The 17,295-nt window shown below is 43.8% G+C and overlaps 1 protein-coding gene across 1 annotated transcript in view; it reads left to right on the top strand.

Moving 5' to 3' along the window:
- LOC124619958 (dipeptidyl aminopeptidase-like protein 6) overlaps positions 1–17,295 on the top strand; it is a gene marked incomplete at its 5' end in the record, with an annotated part of 439,288 nt that overhangs the window by 384,773 nt on the left and 37,220 nt on the right. The window contains one exon of the mRNA XM_047146621.1: positions 3,715–3,733. Within this exon, the coding sequence (XP_047002577.1) occupies positions 3,715–3,733 (19 nt within the window). The remainder of the gene's footprint in view (positions 1–3,714; positions 3,734–17,295) is intronic.

A 17,295-nucleotide genomic window follows, 5' to 3' on the forward strand; every position in this document is an offset into this window, starting at 1 on the left:
CCCGAAAAATAGTGTTTCGCCAGATAAACGTGCCCTATAATCGTTGTAGCTTTCGGGACATCGTCGAAGCAAAAGAAAAATTTGGGCAACAAAATAGGCTTTGCCCAACACAAAAGTTTCCAAGTTCCTAACCTTACAAAGCAACGAAAGGGAGCGACGCTCGTGTTCAAAGACCGTCCCATGATACCTGTCAGTGATGCACTTTCAGTTCAACACAGCCACCGCCATCGGACAACGATCAATAGTAGCGCCCTACGATCGACGGCGTGAGACTGCCACAGCCCACGGAATCTCTACCTCGCCAAATCCCCACAAACCAAGAAACCGACACTTCCGGTCCTTAATCCGTGCTCACGTAAAACGACAAAATGCATCCATAACGCTCTTGAGCACCGGTATGTCTACATCTACATCTACATTTATACTCCGCAAGCCACCCAACGGTGTGTGGCGGAGGGCACTTTACGTGCCACTGTCATTACCTCCCTTTCCTGTTCCAGTCGCGTATGGTTCGCGGGAAGAACGACTGTCTGAAAGCCTCCGTGCGCGCTCTGATCTGTCTAATTTTACAATCGTGATCTCCTCGGGAGGTATAAGTAGGTGGAAGCAATAAATTCGATACCTCATCCAGAAACGCACCCTCTCGAAACCTGGCGAGCAAGCTACACCGCGATGCAGAGCGCCTCTCTTGCAGAGTCTGCCACTTGAGTTTGTTAAACATCTCCGTAACGCTATCACGGTTACCAAATAACCCTGTGACGAAACGCGCCGCTCTTCTTTGGATCTTCTCTATCTCCTCCGTCAAACCGATCTGGTACGGACCCCACACTGATGAGCAATACTCAAGTATAGGTCGAACGAGTGTTTTGTAAGCCACCTCCTTTGTTGATGGACTACATTTCCTAAGCACTCTCCCAATGAATCTCAACCTGGCACCCGACTTACCAACAATTAATTTTATATGATTATTCCACTTCAAAACGTTCCGCACGCATACTCCCAGATATTTTACAGAAGTAACTGCTACCAGTGTTTGTTCCGCTATCATATAATCATACAATAAAGGATCCTTCTTTATATGTATTCGCAATACATTACATTTGTCTATGTTAAGGGTCAGTTGCCACTCCCTGCACCAAGTGCCTATCCGCTGCAGATCTTCCTGCATTTCGCTACAATTTTCTAATGCTGCAACTTCTCTGTATACTACAGCATCATCCGCGAAAAGCCGCATGGAACTTCCGACGCTATCTACTATGTCATTTATATATATTGTGAAAAGCAATGGTCCCATAACACTCCCCTGTGGTGCGCTAGAGGTTACTTTAACGTCTGTAGACGTCTCTCCATTGATAACAACATGCTGTGCTCTGTTTGGCAAAAACTCTTCAATCCAGCCACACAGCTGGTCTGATATTCCGTAGGCTCTTAGTTTGTTTATCAGGCGACAGTGCGGAACTGTATCGAACGCCTTCCGGAAGTCAAGAAAAATAGCATCTACCTGGGAGCCTGTATATAGTATTTTCTGGGTCTCATGAACAAATAAAGCGAGTTGGGGCTCACACGATCGCTGTTTCCGGAATCCATGTTGATTCCTACATAGTAGATTCTGGGTTTCCAAAAACGACATGATACGCGAGCAAAAAACATGTTCTAAAATTCTACAACAGATCGACGTCAGAGTTATAGGTCTATAGTTTTGCGCATCTGCTCGACGACCCTTCTTGAAGACTGGGACTACCTGTGCTCTTTTCCAATCATTTGGAACCCTCCGTCCCTCTAGAGACTTGCGGTACACGGCTGTTAGAAGGGGGGCAAGTTCTTTCGCGTACTCTGTGTAGAATCGAATTGGTATCCCGTCAGGTCCAGTGGACTTTCCTCTATTGAGTGATTCCAGTTGCTTTTCTATTCCTTGGACACTTATTTCGATGTCAGCCATTTTTTCGTTTGTGTGAGGATTTAGAGAAGGAACTGCAGTGCGGTCTTCCTCTGTGAAACAGCTTTGGAAAAAGGTGTTTAGTATTTCAGCTTTACGCTTGTCATCCTCTGTTTCAATGCCATCGTCATGAGTACGAAGAAGTACCATAACGTCAACGGCATATGCGCGAACGCTGAACCTTTCTCCCAATAACGACCAGCCACCGAATCGAGCAGCTATGGACCGCAGTAAATGTTCCAGAAATAACACTAATAACAGCATATACATGGGAGGACTCCGCTGCAGGGCACAGCGGCACATTGTTATGGGATGAGTAAGACCAACCGTTCATCTCAATAGACACTTGAGTACCAGCAATGAATGAAGTGTAGGTCCATCGTGCGGCATCATTAAAACCAATAGCCTTCAACACAGGTAACTGAAAATCATGACTAACTGGTCAAACGTGTGATCAAAATCAACATAAAGTAAAGCTCCCGACACAGGAAAATTGGAAGCAATCGAGATGAGATCAGGACATTCAGCACCAGGACTCCGGAAAGTAGGATCCAGGAGACAACTTTGATAACGCCCCGAAATGTTAACAAGCAAAACGACGAGCGGCTATTGATCACCCGCACTACGATTTTATAATCAAAATTGAGTAGAGTTTTTGGTCGGGCCTGATCCACAGACAGACATTCTGTCTTTTTGGGAGTTAAAACAATTTTTCCAACCTTGAAAGAGGGCGGGATGTGTATCCATTGCAGCACTTCATCCACGACGGATGTTATCGTATTTCCTGTCAGTGGCCAAAATCGAACATAAAACTCTTTGGCGAGCCAACCCAAACCCGGCGATTTTCGAGAAAGAGAGTGAACTACAATGTCAGATACCACAAGGGGGTGAAAAGCTGCCAAAAACTCCTCATACAGAGCTTGTGTAACAACATTATCAAGGAGGAAAATAAAATCATCAGACTGTATACCGTCTGTGGCACTCCAGTGTAAAGATCGAAGAAAAATACCGGGAAAGTGCATCCATTATATCAGGCTGAGACGGCCGCTCACGATCATTTATAGAAGAAAGGATAGTGAGACACGTCCTTTGAGATCGGATTCGAAGCCTAATTAGACGATACAAATGGTTCAAGTGGTTCTGAGCACTATGGAACTTAACATCTGAGGTCATCAGTCCCCTAGAACTTAGAACTACTTAAACCTAACTAACCTAAGAACATCACACACATCCATGCCCGAGTCAGGATTTGAACCTGCGACCGTAGCAGTCGCGCGGTTCCGGACTGAAGCGCCTAGGACAGCTCAGCCACAGCGGCTGGCCCGACGACATCCTGGAGAATCGAACGTGGTTGGAGAGCAAACTAAGACCATATAATTGCAGTCTTTTGAGTTGCAGGGGTTTCGCCTTCACGTGGTGAACTCCTATAATTCTTAATGGGACGCCTCGAGCACTACCATAAAGATCGCTAACGACATATAATAAAATTCCCGAGTCATCCTCATTGCAGCTGTATGAATGCAGCGCGAAGTCGAGATACGGCAACGGCAGCCCACCGTTCTATAACTGAGGCATAATGGACTTGGGAACAAATTTCCCGCCTCCAACGGCAGCAATGATATCATCCAGAGAGGGATCCGCGAGGTGGAAAATATTTCGCTTCCAAATACGGCGAGAAAAATGTACCTCCTGCGGGACGTGATTAAATGTAATTGGAAAGCACAGTGGTCACTGAAGTTGGCAGGGATTACATCAACTGAAAATAACTGGCTGCACAGGGAAGCAGAAAAATAAATGGTCCATTCGATTACTAGAAGAAGCTGTAAAATGCGTAAAACATACTAATGTGGGATAGCTCAGATCCAAGCATCCTGTAGTCTCAATGAAGCTACCATATCTTTAAGCTCGCGCCGTAGTTATAGTTATCCATTATAGTTATCCACAGGACGTTAGACGGAGCTGAAATCTTCTCCTATCTAAATGTTTCGTGGATTTTGACAACGTAAATAAATGACATCTTCCTTATAAAAGCGTGAGCGGTCGTATTTAAGATCAGATCCGATGGAGCAAAAAGAAAATTAGAGCGAGATCAATAAAACGCTCCACCAGGGAGGCAGTAGTAGTATGGTATTCTGCCCTACCTCAGGTCTTGTCATGGTTTAAGTCTCTTCCACTTTTGTCTGTCCATAGCCAGTCTTTTCATTTCTGAATATTTGTCTCCTTTTATAATGTCCAGCATTTGATATCTTCTTTTTCCTTTTCCCTCTTTTCCTTCACCATTCCTTCTACTCCTTCCTTCAACAAACAGTCCCTCCTCAAGCAGTATCCAATCCAGTTCCGTTTTCTCTTTCTGATAACTTTCATCATGTTTCTTTCTTCTCCAACTCTTCTTAATACTTCTTCATTCCTTACTCGGTCTTTGCACTTCACTTTACCCATTCTCCTCCATATTCAGATCTCTAGTGCCTCCAGTCCTCTTTCATCTTCCTTCCTCAATTAATATTCGGCAAGTCTTTCCCTCAGATATTTGTTTAGTGGTCCACAAAGTAATTTCTGTTTCATCTTGAATTCTTCTTTTGCCATTGCAATTCGTTTCCTAATTTCTATTGAGCAATACATATTATCCATTATGACACTTCGCAAGTAACTGAAGTTATTCACTTGCTCTATTTCCTCTCCCCCTATTTTCATACTGCATTTTCTCCCCTTTCCTCCATTTAACATGATTTTCGTTTTCTTCTTGTTAATCTTCATTCCATATTCTTCTAATTTTGTGTTTAGATCATTTAACATTTGTCCATCTCTCTTGCACTCCCTGCCATCACAACCATGTCGTCTGTAAATCTTTTACACCCCACTCTCCGACCCATTATATAAGCTCCTCTCCTTCCATCAGAACTTTCACTAATAATTTCCTCCAGATATATATTGAACAGTCTTGGTGATAAACAACAACCGTGTCTTACACCTCTTCCCACTTCTATTACTTCACTCATCACACCTCCTATAGCTACTCTTGCTCTCTGGTTGAAATATAATTTTTTGATTAGCCGTCTATCCCTCCAGTCAACTCCATGTTTCCTTAGGATTTCCATTAGTTTGTCCCATCTGGCAAAGTCAAAAGCCTTTTCAAGATCAATGAACACAACATACACCTTCTTTTTCTTCTCCATGTACGTCTCTCCTATCACTCTCAGTAGAGACAAAACACATGAAATAACACTTGTTGCAAACACACTTCATTAGCTTGGGAATCATAAATAAATTGCAACTCAGCAAGCCATAACGGAGAGCTTATCCTGTTAACATTTAGGGTGAGAAACGTATTCGCCTGCATTACCTAACACGGGTAAGGCATGAAAAAAGAACTAGAAAAAAATGTACGCATCACGTCACGCTCTCCACAGCACCGCCATACGGCGGAGACGAAGGTCCCGGGTTTGAATCCTCTGCACTGGAAGGTGAAGGTTCCATGCTATGCTTTTTCTTCGTCGAGTAGCTGCACGCTCAGGTTGGAAATGTTGATTCACGCCACTCCATGACTACATAACTTCATGATGTCGAAATTTAGGTGGCTCATCAAGGCCCGCTGCGCGGAGGGAAGCGTCCCCGCTCCACTCAAATGAATACGAGAAACACAAAAGGGAGCGATGAACATCATCATCAGATAAATAACTGACAGGTAATGCAGCTTCTGAAGTTGACTGCGTCACCTGACTGCGTCGAAACAGAATCCGCAGTAATCTGTTGCTCCATCGTATCACACTAAGGAAGGGATGGCATTTCACTAGACCACAGGAAAGACAGAGCAGCAGACGATGTCTCCATTAAATCATCGGAACCCACCAAAACAGACTTTCCTACGGATGGAGGAGAAGACACAGATGCAACATTCATTTTAATATCAACAGAATCAGCCTAGTCATCCCTGGCGAAACAGGAACCTAACTATCGTCAGTATTCAGAGCATCGCCAATGGAAGAAGCACCCTCTACCATCACCTCGGAGAGGCGAGAATGGGGAGGGATGACTTCAAAGTCTTCACCACCTTGAGTCTGCCGGCGCCTTAATGTCAACAGGGGGCGCATCTGAAAGTGCCGATAACGGCGGAAAGTCGCGAGGAGTTGGGATAATGTCTCCCTAACGTCCATTAATGCTGGAGAGATACTGACAGCAGGCTGGGAAGACAGTAATTCAGCTAATGTCAACGGACAATGTTTTTCATAGGGCAACTTTAAAACAGTAACAGCGCGGACAGTTGGATTTGAGGTGACCACTTTCATTACAAAGAAAGCAGCTTCTTTCTTACCCTGCAAACGTATCACGAATCTGGTAACCACAAACATTCAGGTGCGAAGGAATATTCTTTTGAAGGCACATTCCTACTGTTCGGGTAACATTGTAACACTGAAAGCGATGTTGAGCAGACCAGCGTTCCCGCCGAATATGCCGAGCGACTCAATAAGGAAGCAACGCCGCCTTAAAAAATGAACCTGCTACTTCGGGCGCAAGATTGTAAACTCTAACTGGAATATGTTCGATCGACACATTTGCAAGACGGGCTGGATTAACGGAAACATCACGGTGTTCAAAAATCACTGAGAACCAACCCGAGTGAGAAGTCGGTCTACTTGCAAGGGATCTTGAAACTTCACAAAAAATGCATACAAATCAGAATAAGTAGTATCTACCTGATCAGATGTACCTTGAGTCGTATCAACCACCCAATCGCGAATGTCTGGAAAGCCCGGTTGCACATGAGGCGTTCTCTTGTTAAAACTGTAACGAACGGTAACCCTACCAGGAATGAGACTCGACAGACATGGGGCGAGCAGAGAGCCCTGCAGCCAGAGAACAAACCGATGACGAACTCCGCTAGGCGAGCGCGATGTGACACAGGCCGACACACACACAAGACTGAGTACACAAAAGTTCGACACACTTGGCGCTCCTAGACAGGCGAAAGTAGGAACAACCTGCTCGCTCGAGTAAGGCGGAACTGATTCCCTAGAGCACGTGCCTAGGACTATGTGCATTACCTTGTTGCAAATTTGAATCTTATGACACCTTACCTCTATGTATTCTTCTTTAGCTTTTCTTCATCTCTATACTGTTTCACTACTGGTATACCTGTAGCGTAGCAGTTCACTTCCATCATTTGTATACGAACTGGAGAATGAGAAAGAAAAGGGAAAGGGTGGGTGCGAACTCGTGGCTTTCAGCCGTACGGGACATTGCGGTAATGCAGTGGAGAAAGTTGAACGTTTGTGCTGGACAATAACTCGAATCTGGATTTACTGCTTCTCATTAGCGGTTGCCCTAACCGCTTCGGCCATCCTGATAAGGTCCCTCTCTCACTCAAATTTCCTACTTATCGCAGCCTGCAGTGCAGCGTCCCTCATTCATTAACTCTCTACTCGAAAATTATTGGTTCTGCACTGAAACAAACGTCTAGACATATACAAATGTATATATTATTATTATTATTATTGTTATTATTATTGGTGTGCCGGCCGAAGTGGCCGTGCGGTTAAAGGCGCTGCAGTCTGGAACCGCAAGACCGCTACGGTCGCAGGTTCGAATCCTGCCTCGGGCATGGATGTTTGTGATGTCCTTAGGTTAGTTAGGTTTAACTAGTTCTAAGCTCTAGGTGACTAATGACCTCAGCAGTTGAGTCCCATAGTGCTCAGAGCCATTTGAACCATTTTTAATATTGGTGTTTTGCCTTTAAATAGCACAGTTAGACTAAACTACATGGCCAATTTCTTTTGCTGCCTACCTTGCTGATCAAACTTCCCTCATTCGCTCGCTGTGTTTCTGTTTCCGGTCCTCTGTCCATGCTTCTTGTCGGCTTCGTGTCTTCGACTTCATCTTGGTTGCGTTTTTGGTTGCCCATATTTCTTTCATCTTCCGGCTGTGATCTTTTTTGCGTTCTTCGGTCCATCTTACGCCTGTTCGTTTGTCACAGTGTATCTCATGTAGTTTACTTTTCTTAATGACTTTTCTGAATTTTATTCTGTCGTTTATTGTGTCTGGTGTAATGTTGAGTTGGTTCACATCGTTTTCTACCTCTGCCAATCATTTGTTGTTTCTAGTGGTTACCCAGTCAAAGATCTGTTTGGTCAGTCTGTGTGATGGCATTCTGTATACGTGTCCATAGAATTGTAGTCTGCGTTGTATAATCTTTTCTGTGATTGACTCCGTATGTTTGTATAGTTCCTCCGTAGGGTTCTTGATCCATATTCCATTGTTGTTAGTTGCGCCAAATATTTTCCTAAGTATTTTCCGTTTAACTTTTTCTAGTTGTCTGATACGTGTATGCCCTAGGATTAGTGTGGTCTCTGCTGCATACAGTGCCTCAGGGAGCACCACCGTGTCGTAGTAGCGTAATTTGGCTTTTTGTGAGATATACTTCTTGTTGTAATGATTCCACACTACTTTGTATGCCCTGTCCGGTATAGTTTTTCTTTCTTCGTTTGAGTCTCTGATATATGAGTTGTATCTGTTCTGTCGGACATGCCCGTCAGAAAAGATACATACAGCTCCAACATTTTCAGATTTTCATCGTTGTTCATAAGCTCCAGTATCTCATACGTTTCCATAGCCGTCTCTTATCTGTCCTTTTAGAGCCTAGCATTATTTTTGCTTTAATTACTACACCGTACCCAGAACTGCGTTCAGTCTCTATCTCTATCGTTCCACTCTCGAGTAGCACGCGGGAAAATCAACGCTGAAATCTTTCCGTGAGAGCTTTGATAGCTCTTATTTTATCCTGATGGCCATTTCTCTCTAAGCAGGTAGGAAGCAGCAAACTGTTTTGGCATTCTAATGAGAAAATAGGTTATTGACTTCTGGGCAATTTGGCCATTCAGTAACACTTCAGCCAGAGGACGAACCAGTGGCTAGTCGCTAATTCAGTGTCCTAATGTGCGATACTGTCATGAAATTTAATGGCGTTTAATTTAGCTTTAGCTTTTAACCTACTTTTTTGTATTATCCTTGTGATACTATGCATCATTTTACTTCACAATTCTCGCTCACACAAAAGTCATAAAGGCACAATCTGTTTGCCCGCCATTAGAATACTATTGTTGGCGATTCCCTGAAAAACCTACAGCAGTAATCGACTATCATCAATACACTCCACTGTGCTTGTAACCCTTCTTCCGTCCCTGAAATTTCTCGGTGAAGGCTTTTTCAGGCTCCCTCGGTCACAGCACCACAATTATCGAAAAAGAAGGTCAAGTCACAATGTAAGTAGTGTAAATTAATAGGCAAAACAGTGCAAAAGATTTTCTCCTAAACCCTTTTCGTTTTTCTGCCTTCATATTGTGATGGAATCTGACTGATATTCGAGGGAAAAAATTGTAAATCAAGTTCTATGATTAACAATGGGGTCATCTTTCTTCATGTAGTTGTGTTAGACAAAAGTCTAAACATATTGCTCAATCACTTGATTTCAACCGCAATGGTTGTTTTCAAGTGATGAATATGTGTAGGTAAGTCAGAAATATACGCATAAAGCCCTGGTTACATTTATACCTGGACACAAATGAATGAGTCGTTACTTGAACGTAGTCTCGTCAACGTCGTGCCTAAGTGACAGTGTACGGAAATGAACAACTAAACTTCATAATTTTTGCTAGCAGCTGATACGTTTACACTGATGGCCAAAACACTATGTCCACTGTCCCGACTAAATTAAATGCGGCCTCAGTTTCGTTGCGGGCACGTAATGCGGCAAGATAAGTATATAAACGAAGTAGAAAGGAATAGAGAAGTAATCTAGCGACGATATGCGTCGCAGCTGTCAAATGCACTGATATAAGCGACTTCATCAAAACAAGGATTGTTATGGCCCTACGCCTGGGAACGAATATCTCGGTCGGCTGTGTGACCATCTACGGAAAATGATTGAAGGACAGTGAAAACACAAGCGGGCGACAGAGTGTGTTGGGCGTCCACGCTTCAGCACCAGTACGTGGAGGTTGGAGGCCAGCTCCTGAGTCAGGGTAGGCGGCGATCTGTGGCAGATCTGAAGACAGAGTACAACGCTGGTGCAGGTTCAACTGTTTTGGAGCACAACAATAAGATCAGATTGCTGAATATGGGTCTCAAGAGCTGAAGACTGTTTCGAGTTCCCTTATTAACCCAGTGGCATCGTCAATCAGAACAGCAGTGAGCGCAGGATAGTGAAGATTGGGTTGTGGATCAATTGAAACGTGTTGGATGGATCACCAGGTCGGTGGTCGTGTGTGGTCGGGTACAGATACGTCATCATCCAGGCGAACGGCTGAGCTACTCGAAACATGCGCCGCGACACAAAGACGGAACGATGGGGCAATATTATGCAATGGGCGACATTCGCTTGGGTTGCCAAGGGACCTGTCGCAGTAGTTGAAGGCACCATGCCAGCTGTAGAGTAGGTGAACATTATTGCGGACTGTCGGCATCCCTTTATCTCAACGTCTTCCCCGACTGCAGTGGCATCTTTCAGCAACATGATTATTCGTGTCTCAAGGACAGAATTATGTTACAGTAGTTTCAGGAGCATCCTAGTGAAATAGCATTGATGTACCGGTATAAGTCACCAAATTCACCAGATCTGAACCCGATGGAACACATCTGAGACCCCGTCGGGCTCCAGTTACGTGCTTGCAAACCACCTGCTCTTTTCCGTAATTGTGTGGCCTGTGCGTAGACGTCAGCTAATGCATACCTCTGGAAACCTAGCATGCACTTGTAGATTCCATGGCACGCAGAATCGCTGCTGTAGTGCGTTTCAAAGGTGGGGAAACACTCTGTTACTTGGATGGTATTCATGTTTCAGCTCGTCAATGATTCTACAAATGTAGATGTAATTTGGACTTCTTGCGGATTTCTCTAAATTATCTGTAGTTACTGATTGCTTGAAACTAGCAGTAGACGTCCAAATCAACTGACTGTGTGAAATGTAGGGGTTTTCTTTAGTAATTACAGACAGATTAAGAAAGAGGTTAATGTTACGTAAAGGACTTGCACTTCGAAGGAATTTGTAAGTTACATTACATAAAATAGTATTAAGAAGCTTATTCTTTGTTCACCACAAAACATCCACTACTTGATTTTGGCTTCTCTGACATATGCACTAAGATGACGTCATGGGGTACCTCCTCACATCGTGTCGGACCTCTTTTTGCCCGGCGTACTGTAGCAGCTCAACGAGGCATGGATTGAAGTCTTTGGAAGCCCCCTACAGAAATACTAAGCTGTGCTGTGTCTATAGCCGTCCATAATTGCGAAAGTGTTGCCGGTGCAGGATCTATTGCACTAACTGACCTCTCGATAACGTCTCGTAAATGTTCGACGAAATTCATGTCGGGCGGTCTGGGTGGCCAAATCACACGGTCGCATTGTCCAGTATATTCAACCAACAGCGATCAGTTGTGGACAGGTGACATGGAGCATTGTCATGGGAATACGAAGTCCATGAACGGCTGCAAATGCTCTGCGCCAGCCGCTGTGGCCGAGCGGTTCTAGGCGCTTCAGTTCGAAACCGTGCTGCTGCTACGGTCGCAGGTTCGAATCCTGCCTCTGGCATGGATGTGTATGATGTTCTTAGGTTTGTTAGGTTTAAGTAGTTCTAAGTCTAGGGGACTGATGACCTCAGATGTTAAGTCCCATAGTGCTTAGAGCCATTTGAACCATTTGAAATGCTCTGCAAGTAGTCGAACATAACCACCTCCTATCAATGATCGGTTCAGTTGTACCAGAGGAGACAGTCCATTCCATGAAGACACAGCCCACAACGTCTTGGAACCACCACCAGCTTGCACAGTGCCTTGCGACAACTTGGGTGGATGGCTTCGTCTCGTCTGCGCCACACTCGAACCCTACTGTCAGCTCTTACGAACTGAAATTGGGGTTCACCTGACCAGACCACGGTTTTCCAGTCGTCTGAGGTCCAGCCGATATTGCCACGAACACAGGAGAGGTGCTGCAAGCGATGTTCTGTTAGCGAAGACACTCGCGTCGGTCGCCTGCTGTCAGAGCCCCTTAACGCCACATTTCGCCGCACTGTCCCAGCAGATACGTTCATCGTACGTTCCACACTGATTTCTGCGGTTGTTTCAAGCAGTGTTGAGTTGAAACGGTACAGTAGTTTCCGCTCTATAAGCAGCACGCTTCGCTGCTCGCTCCCACCGGGAAATAGAAACAGAGGCGGCTCCGCAGCCAATTTTATTACACGACGCGGCCGGCCGCGGGTGCAACAGAACCCATGAGGACGGGTGGAAAGAAATGTGTCAGGCTTCATAATACGTATTTATATGTGTCGTGTATTATGCATTTCTTGTACGTGGATGTGAATCTGCACATGAACTTTCCTAATCCTCCTCACACCTTTCCGTAAAGCGTGGCCGAATATTTGTTGGCAAGTAGTTCTGTAGTATAGTAGTGCCAACCTTACTCCTGGCTAGGGGATCAGAGAGACAGCACAGGCAGGTAAAAGTCAAAGACTTTCCAGTGTCACAAGATTTTGGATGAAGAGGTTGGTCACGGCCAAGTGGTTCGACCACCCCCTCCACCGGGGCCCAGGAAGACCTCCGGGTGCCCGCCATATTCTTAGGAGTGTTACAGAAGACGGGTAAGTGAGCAGACGTGCCCTCAGTGCGTCTGTCTCAATGTTCACGCATGGAAGACAGGCATTTGAATATTTGTACTAATTCTTTTATTTCCAGCTTCGGATTGTGTAAGGAAATGAATGATCTCGTTAATTTAGGAAGTTTGACCCCCTGTGTTAATGTATCTGGTCCCCAGTTTGCCCGTTGTCCTCCTCACATAGTGGATGTCCTATGTAAAATGTTGGGAGACTTTGCTGATATACATTTGGCCAACGCAATTCCATCTTACCTGTAGAAATGTGCGTGCAGATTAGTATATAATATACCCGAGCTATAAGTTGAAAATTTGTAATATCTGTAAACTGAAACAATTTCTGCTATCGGTGTAAAGTCGTGTGATATTGCTTAAAATAAATAGGAAATCAACTGTCTTCAATCTTTAGCATACCTTAAAAATCACAAAGAAGTCAAGTTAAAGGAATTTATTTAAAATAAAAGCTATAGAATGCAGGGACCCACACATCAGCGTGTGAGCCCTCCAGCCCCTTGGCTAGTATCGTACAGAAAGGACACGCTCTCTAGGTAGCGCTCTCAAGCTCCCCTCCCCAGTTATCCGTTGCGCAATTTTGATTCAGGGCTTGACATCAACTTTCGTCTGGCGTCCCTAGGCAAGGAGGTAAGACGGTAAACTTTCAGCGTGTCAGTTGGCGCTGACAACTGTATGCAAACTCAGCTGCACTCGGTAACTGCGTTGTCTGTGATGAGAGGTAATGCCTGAAATTTAGTATTCTCGGCACTTTCTTGACACTGTGGATCTCGTAATATTGAATTCCATAACGATTTCCGAAATAGAATGTCCCTTGAGTCTTACTTCAACTACGATTCCGCGTTCAGAGTCTGTTAATTGCCGTCATGTTGCCATAATGGCGTCGGAAACCTTTTCACGTGAATCGCCTGCGTGAAGTCCGCCCCCGGTAGCTGAGTGGTCAGCGTGACAGACTGTCAATCCTAAGGGCCCGGGTTCGATTCCCGGCTGGGTCGGAGATTTTCTCCGCTGTGGCACTGGGTGTTGTGCTGTCCTAATCATCATCGTTTCATCCCCATCGACGTGCAGGTCGCCGAAGTGGCGTCAAATCGAAAGACCTGCACCAGGCGAGCGGTCTACCCGCCGGGAGGCCCTAGCCACACGACATTTCCATTTTTACCTCACTAAAAGTGACAGCTCCGCCACTGCATTGCCCTTTCATATTTTATGTATGCGATACTAGCACCATGTGTGAATGTGCTTACCGTTATCCCATGACACCGTTGTCATCTCAGTGTAGACTCCATGAGACATTTTTAGAATCGATTGCATGGGAAGGTAAGGCTAACATTTCCAAGTTTGACATTCTGTGTGTTACTTGAGTTGTCATGGGAAAGAATGCGACTTGATGCCTCTCTGTAGAGGGCGGAAACAGAAAATCTCGTTCATTGTCTTTTATGGCTCAGTCAGGACCAAAAGCCACAGGCACGAGGTATGCGACAATTATAAGAAAAATGACACTTATAATTGTCTCTGGTATGGTAATTAAAGCACAGCTTGTGGGTTCCAGTCATTTATGTCACTGATCGGAGTTGTAATCCCAGAGTTAATGGCCCACAAAACAGCAAATCTCTGAGTAGAATTTATACAGATGTGAGTTGAATTGAACAGTACGGCGGTCTGTATTTTTTGCACACAATTTAATCTCACCTGAAGCACTCTTCCCAGATAGTTGAGTTTTGCCTTTAACTGCACATCTAACAAATACAGCGAGGGTATTCGTATATTGCAAATGACGCACTGCTGTCCCCCTAGCTTTGCTGTTTTGAGCCCACGCTAAAAGTTATTAACAAGTAAAAAAATTACTATCAGAAAATTTTCAGGAGAAAGAGAGGACTTGGTCATGCTGTTTACCATTGTGCAAAATTTCGAGAGCAACTAAAGGATCTTCAGATTAAATCCTTTAGCGTTAGCTGATCACTTCTCCCACTCCTCGCTTTATCAAGGCAACGTGATCAGCATCGTTGTGTGGTTAGATTCAAGTAAAATACAGGGTTATACAAAAAGATTCACTACGTTTATTTTATTTTTGTTCCAGGGAATATACATAGTACTATCACTGACATACATGCAGAAGGAATCGTGACCTTTTAATGTTTACTAAAATAGATATAAATGTTCAGTAAGCTCCCTTCTTGCAGCATGACAAACATCTGAACGGTAGGTGAGCTCATATTACATGCAAAGAATCTCTTGTGTTAGTAAGTTCACAGCAGCTGTTGTAACGTTCCGTAGATCAGACAAAGTTTCTACTTATCTACTGGCTCTCTTTCGTAGACTACACACAAAACTTTCTTCAATTCATCTCACATCTCGTTTGACACACGCTGTCAGCCCAGCCTTCCTTCCCTTACTGAAACACCTAGCCGCTATTTGCGTGGACTAATATAAATGCTGGCCTAGTGACTTGAAGGGTCATACAGAGAACAAAATCAAACTTTAGTACAAAATGAAGGCTTGTTCGTGTCTCTACTTTTACGAATTAGTGTAGGGAGAGATTATTTCACCATTCACCAAGTTTTTCACTTTCAATTCCAGTTTAATATTTTCTGACACACCTTTTGCGTCTGTATCGTGCACTTATTTTTCATAATCTTAAACCTCTTCTTATACTCGTATTACACACATTTGTCTACCGCCTTCCTTTCCACAGTTTTACGGTTCTCCTCCTTCAACTTGGTTGGAGTGGATGGAAGTGAATAGTTGTGATCCCTAATATAACTTGAACCGGGCATTACATTCTCACACGCGTTTTGAACAGCCTCAACTTCATTTCTGGGCTTCCGTGGTTTCCTTTTATAGACGAATAGAAAAAATTGGTAGAAGCCGACCTCGGGGAAGATCAGTTTGGATTACGTAGAAATATGGAAACACGTGAGGCAATACTGACCCTACGACATATCTTAGAAGGTAGATTAAGGAAAGGAAAACCTACGTTTCTAGCATTTGTAGACTTGGAGAAAGCTTTTGACAATGTTGACTGGAATACTCTCTTTCAAATTCTGAAGGTGGCAGGGGTAAAATACAGGGCGCGAAAGGCTATTTACAATTTGTACAGAAACCAGATGGCAGTGATAAGAGTCGAGAGATATGAAAGGGAAGCAGTGGTTGGGAAGGGAGTGAGACAGGGTTGTAGCCTCTCCCCGATGTTATTCAATCTGTATATTGAGCAGGCGGTGAGGGAAACAAAAGAAAAGTTTGCAGTAGGTATTAAAATCCACGGAGAAGAAATAGAAACTTTGAGGTTCGCCGATGACATTGTGATTCTATCAGAGACAGCAAAGGACTTGGAAGAGCACTTGAACGTAATGGACAGTGTCTTGAAAGGAGGATATAAGATGAACATCAACAAAAGCAAAACGAGGATAATGGAATGTAGTCAAATGAAGTCGGGTGATGCTGAGGGAATTAGATTAGGAAATGAGACACTTAAAGTAGTAATGGAGTTTTGCTATTTGGGGAGCAAAGTAACTGATGATGGTCGAAATAGAGAGGATATAAAATGTAGACTGGCAACAGCAAGGAAAGCGTTTCTGAAGAAGAGAAATTTGTTAACATCGAGTATAGATTTAAATGTCAGGAAGTTGTTTCTTAAAGTAATTGTATGGAGTGTAGCCATGTATGGAAGTGAAACATGGACGATAAATAGTTTGGACAAGAAGAGAATAGAAACCTTTGAAATGTGGTGCTACAGAAGAATGCTGAAGATTAGATGGGTAGATCACATAACTAATGAGGAAGTATTGAATAGGATTGGGGAGAAGAGGAGTTTGTGGCACAACGTGACTAGAAGAAGGGATCGGTTGGTAGGACATGTTCTGAGGCATCAAGGGATCACCAATTTAGTATTGTAGGGCAGCGTGGAGGGTAAAAATCGTAGAGGGAGACCAAGAGATGAATACACAAAACAGATTCAGAAGGATGTAGGCTGCAGTACGTATTGGGAGATGAAGAAGCTTGCACAGGATAGAGTAGCATGGAGAGCTCCATCAAACCAGTCTCAGGACTGAAGACCACAACAACAACAACAATAGGATGGAATACATATAAATATGCCATTATACGCACTAACGAGATTATTTCCACATACACTAAGTGATTCCCACAATATTGCACCCAGTTCATATGAGGTGACAGTTCAGTTATTTTCAATATAGTACTGTCTTTTAATTGAGATCTTTTCGCAACTCTTCAGGATGAGTGTTGCAGAGAAAATAATTTGCTCTAGTTCGAAAATTGTCTCTGCGAATCGCAGCTATCCAAGTAACTTAAGAGAACACAAACATTCTTATCATATCACCTTACTGAGAATTCCTGATACTGAGTAAACACAATGCAAGAGTAATATTATATAGTAAGAAATAAGGCAGAAGGGATAGATAACATTCCATCAGAATTTCCAAAATCATTATCGGAAGTAGCAAGAAAAAGACTATTCACGATGGTGTGTAGAATGTATTAGTCTACGAAGTATCATCTGACTTCCGTGAAAATCTCGACCACACCATTCCCAAGATTGCAAGAACCAAGTGCGAGAATTATCGCACATTCAGCCTAACAGCTCGTGCATCCAACTTGCTGACAAGAATAGTACACAGAAGAATAGAAAAGAAAATTAAGAGTCTGTTAAAGGACGATAGTTTTCGCTATAGTAAAGATAAAAGCACCACAGA

The sequence above is a fragment of the Schistocerca americana genome, chromosome 6 (assembly GCF_021461395.2).
Source record: "Schistocerca americana isolate TAMUIC-IGC-003095 chromosome 6, iqSchAmer2.1, whole genome shotgun sequence".
Classification (NCBI taxonomy): domain Eukaryota; kingdom Metazoa; phylum Arthropoda; class Insecta; order Orthoptera; family Acrididae; genus Schistocerca; species Schistocerca americana.